This window comes from Corylus avellana, chromosome ca9, assembly GCF_901000735.1.
Source record: "Corylus avellana chromosome ca9, CavTom2PMs-1.0".
In the NCBI taxonomy this organism is placed as follows: Eukaryota; Viridiplantae; Streptophyta; class Magnoliopsida; order Fagales; family Betulaceae; genus Corylus; species Corylus avellana.
The window spans coordinates 16,050,760-16,054,486 of NC_081549.1; the positions used below are offsets into that span (position 1 = coordinate 16,050,760).

General features: G+C 39.3%; 1 protein-coding gene across 1 annotated transcript in view; it reads left to right on the forward strand.

Moving 5' to 3' along the window:
- The first annotated feature begins 1,751 nt into the window (after positions 1-1,751).
- The window catches only part of LOC132162368 (probable CoA ligase CCL10), a 2,208-nt gene continuing 232 nt past the window's right edge, over positions 1,752-3,727 (forward strand). Inside the window, exons 1-2 of the mRNA XM_059572606.1 lie at positions 1,752-2,918; positions 3,502-3,691. Of these exons, the coding sequence (XP_059428589.1) occupies positions 1,911-2,918; positions 3,502-3,691 (1,198 nt within the window). The 5' untranslated portion in view covers positions 1,752-1,910. The remainder of the gene's footprint in view (positions 2,919-3,501; positions 3,692-3,727) is intronic.

The following is a 3,727-nucleotide window of genomic DNA, read 5'->3' on the forward strand; positions in this document are numbered from 1 at the left end:
GGTCTTAGTGAGGTTCCGGTCAGGTCCCAGTGCAGTCTAGGTCCAATCCCGATGGGGTTCCGATCAGGTCTTAGTGGGGTATTGGTCGGGTCTCGGCGCAGTCTCGGTCGTGTCCCAAACGAAGTCCGGTCAAGTCCCGGTTGGGTCTCGATCATGTCTCAAGGGAGTCTCGGCCAGGTCTCAGTAATGTCCCAGTCGGGTCTTGACGACGTTCTAACTGGATGAGTCAATTTGAGAATGAGATGATCAAACTCAGAAAATGGTTTACGGTTTTCAAAAATAGAAACCATTTCCTAAAAATTAAAGAGGCTTTTTCAGTCAAACCAAAAATATTTTCCGTTGATAATTATTTTTCGTTGTCACACTACACCCGAAAATATGAAAAACATTTTTTGAAAATCATTTTACGCCAAAACAAACAGAACTTAAGTATAGCAATTAGAGAGTCCCTTCTATCAAGATGTGGTGCAAAACCTTATTTTACAACCTTCAATAGAAATTTGATATATCAGGTAAAACACCAAATAAATACCATAAAGAATAGATATGAAAATACCCTATTTTTAATTCAAATAAATACCGTAAACTTTTTTATTCATTCTAACCCAACACCCACCACCTACGACCGAACCCCCACCCACCTTCAAGTCCCTGACACCAGAGTTATTGGGTATTTTATCTATGAAGTATTTTGTTAAGAGAAGAAAAATCATTTGGTGTGAAGGGTTATGTTATTTTTTTATGTTTCAAATTTAAATGTCTGCTTCCTATTAATTTGATGGTGCAAAACACCTAATTTATATCATGACCAGAAATAATTTTGGAGTTTCCGAATGATAAAGAATTATTATGCATTATTGGTAGTAGCGTGTAGCAAGAAAGCTCCATCTTGATGTGAAGTGCTTCATGTCTTATTCTGGCAGGGTTATGGTATGACAGAAGCTTTTGGAATCATTGCAACAGAAGATCCAATGGAGGAATCGCCACTCTCTGGATCAACTGGAATACTTGATTCTGGAGTTGAATCCCAGATAGTCAGCACAGAACAGATACATTAAAGCCTCTTCCACCCAATCAACTGGGAGAAATATGGGTTGGAGGACTTACTATGATGCAAGGTAGAGTTTTGATTCCATGTCTCCCATTTATTTTCCCACTTTTGATGGGAAATATCTTCCTTTCTCAATCCATAAATGACAATTCTTTTAGGCTCTGCATGGTAAAAATTTCTTCTTCTTTGATAACTCTAAATTGTAATGCTTCCATAGTAAAAACTCTCTTCTTTTTTTTGTGATATAAAATAACTCTGAATTATAATGCTTTCATAGAAAAATCTCTTTCAATTTTCGGTGGAATTTCATAAATAAATAAATTATAGGGTTAAACACATTTTTAGTACAGGTGGTTTAAAGACTTTATTTTTTACCCACCTCGGTTTCATATTGTATATATCAATCATAGATGATACCTTTCTTACCATGTGGGCAAAGATGCATGAGATGACTCATGGCCATATGCTCATTAAAAATTAAAAATATTAAAAAATTTAAAAACAAGATAACTTCCTTAATCTTGAAAACAATCTTATACCACTCAATTAGTTTATTATTCCTTGTCTTATAGCTTCCATATTGCTAGTATGACTCATGTAGGGTCTAAAAATCTTTTCAGGTTATCATAACAATCCAGAAGCCACAAAGCTAATTATTGATGTACATGGATCCATGGGTACGCACAGGAGATCTTGGATATTTCAATGAAAAGGGACAATTATTTTAACGACGGTTTAACGCCAAATTCTAATCGAGCGGTAGATTCCCCGACACTAATTATTCTCCTGCACACACTTTCTTTGTTATTGACTCCAATCTCCCACATTTTCCCACTCCCCAAACACAAACACCCCATTCATGGCAAAATCCTTCAATCCCAAGACCCAAACCTACTCATCTCCACGACCGCCCATCCACCTCCCTACCAACCCCAACCTCTCCCTCACCTCCTTCCTCTTCCAAAGCACCTCCTCTTTCCCTTACACCGTCGCTCTCATTGACTCCGACACCGATGAAACACTAACCTTCCACCAGCTCAAACTCCACGTCTCCAAGCTCGCGCAATCTTTGCTCCAGCTCAGCATCGACAAACACGACGTCGTACTCATCGTCGCCCCCAACTCAATCCACTTCCCCGTAAGCTTCCTCGCCGTCGTCGCCCTCGGCGCCGTCGTTTCAACCTGTAATCCTTCTTACACCATTCCCGAACTCTCTAAGCAAGTCTCTGACTGTAACCCAAAGCTCATCATCACCGTTCCTGAGCTCTGGCACAAAATCAAAGAATTTAATTTACCTTCCATAATGTTAAGTTCCTCAAACTCTATGAAGCTAAAGTCAAATTCGAAGATTTGGTACTACTCTGAATTGATAAAATCGAACCGGCTTTTTGATTTATCGGCTAAGAATGTCAGACAGAGCGACATAGCCGCCCTTCTGTACTCATCAGGCACCACCGGGACGAGCAAGGGAGTGATTCTAACGCATAAGAACTTCATTGCGACGTCGTTGATGGTGACAGCAGACCAGGACCGACACGGCGAGCCGAGGAATGCGTTTCTGTGTTTCGTGCCGATGTTTCACGCGTTCGGGCTCTCGGTGATCACGTATTCGCAGCTTCGGAGAGGGAACATGGTGGTTTCGATGGGGAAGTTTGAGCTCCACAAGGTGTTGGGGGCGGTGGAGAAGTACAAGGTGACTTATTTGTACGTTGTTCCGCCGGTGATGATTTTGCTGGCGAAGCATATAACTGCGGTGAAGAAATACGACTTGTCGTCGTTAATGCGGATTGGTTCGGGTTCTGCACCTTTGGGGAAAGATGTTATGGAGGAGATTGCGAGGAATTTCCCTGGGGTTTGGATTACTCAGGTAATTTATTTTTTTTAAACGGAAATACAAAGTTATAAGTACAAACAAAAATTCTTACCGTCAGGTGTTATCTATGACTTCAATCTTTCACTAACTCAGCTATAAATATAGTTAAATAGCAAATCTACTTCAAGAAGACTAAATCTAAAACATGGGTAGTCAAAATTCCTAAAAAAATTTATTTGAACCAGCCGTGAGAGATATGCCGAAATTGCTGATCTAGTCTAAAAAAAACTCAAAAAAAAAAAAAAAATGAAAGGTAGAGAGGATAGGAGCGGGGAGTAGAAGGGGAAGGGGAGATCCCACTCTCAAAACTGTTTTATGAGGAGTTAACCTTGTGTGTTACTTGAGTAATGATGTTCTTCGATTACACAGTAAAACTTTTATAAATTGATGTAGCACAACATTGATTGGATATAAGATAAATTTAAATTTTGAGAAATTCAATCATTTTGTATCACATCAGTTTATAAAAATGTGTTTATAAGCTTAGCATTTTCTGTGCATTATTGGTAGTATTGTTTTGCAAGAAAGCTTCATCTTGATGTGACGTGCTTCATGTCTTATTCTGGCATGTATGCAGGGATATGGTATGACAGAAACATGTGGAACCATTTCAACAGAAGATCCAATGGAACAATCTCCACTCTCTGGATCAACTGGAACACTTGCTTCAGGAATCGAAGGCCAGATAGTCTGCACAGAAACATTGAAGCCTCTTCCACCTAATCAATTGGGAGAAATATGGGTTCGAGGACCTAACATGATGCAAGGTAGAAACTTTTAAATTTTCATAATAATTTTTTTTT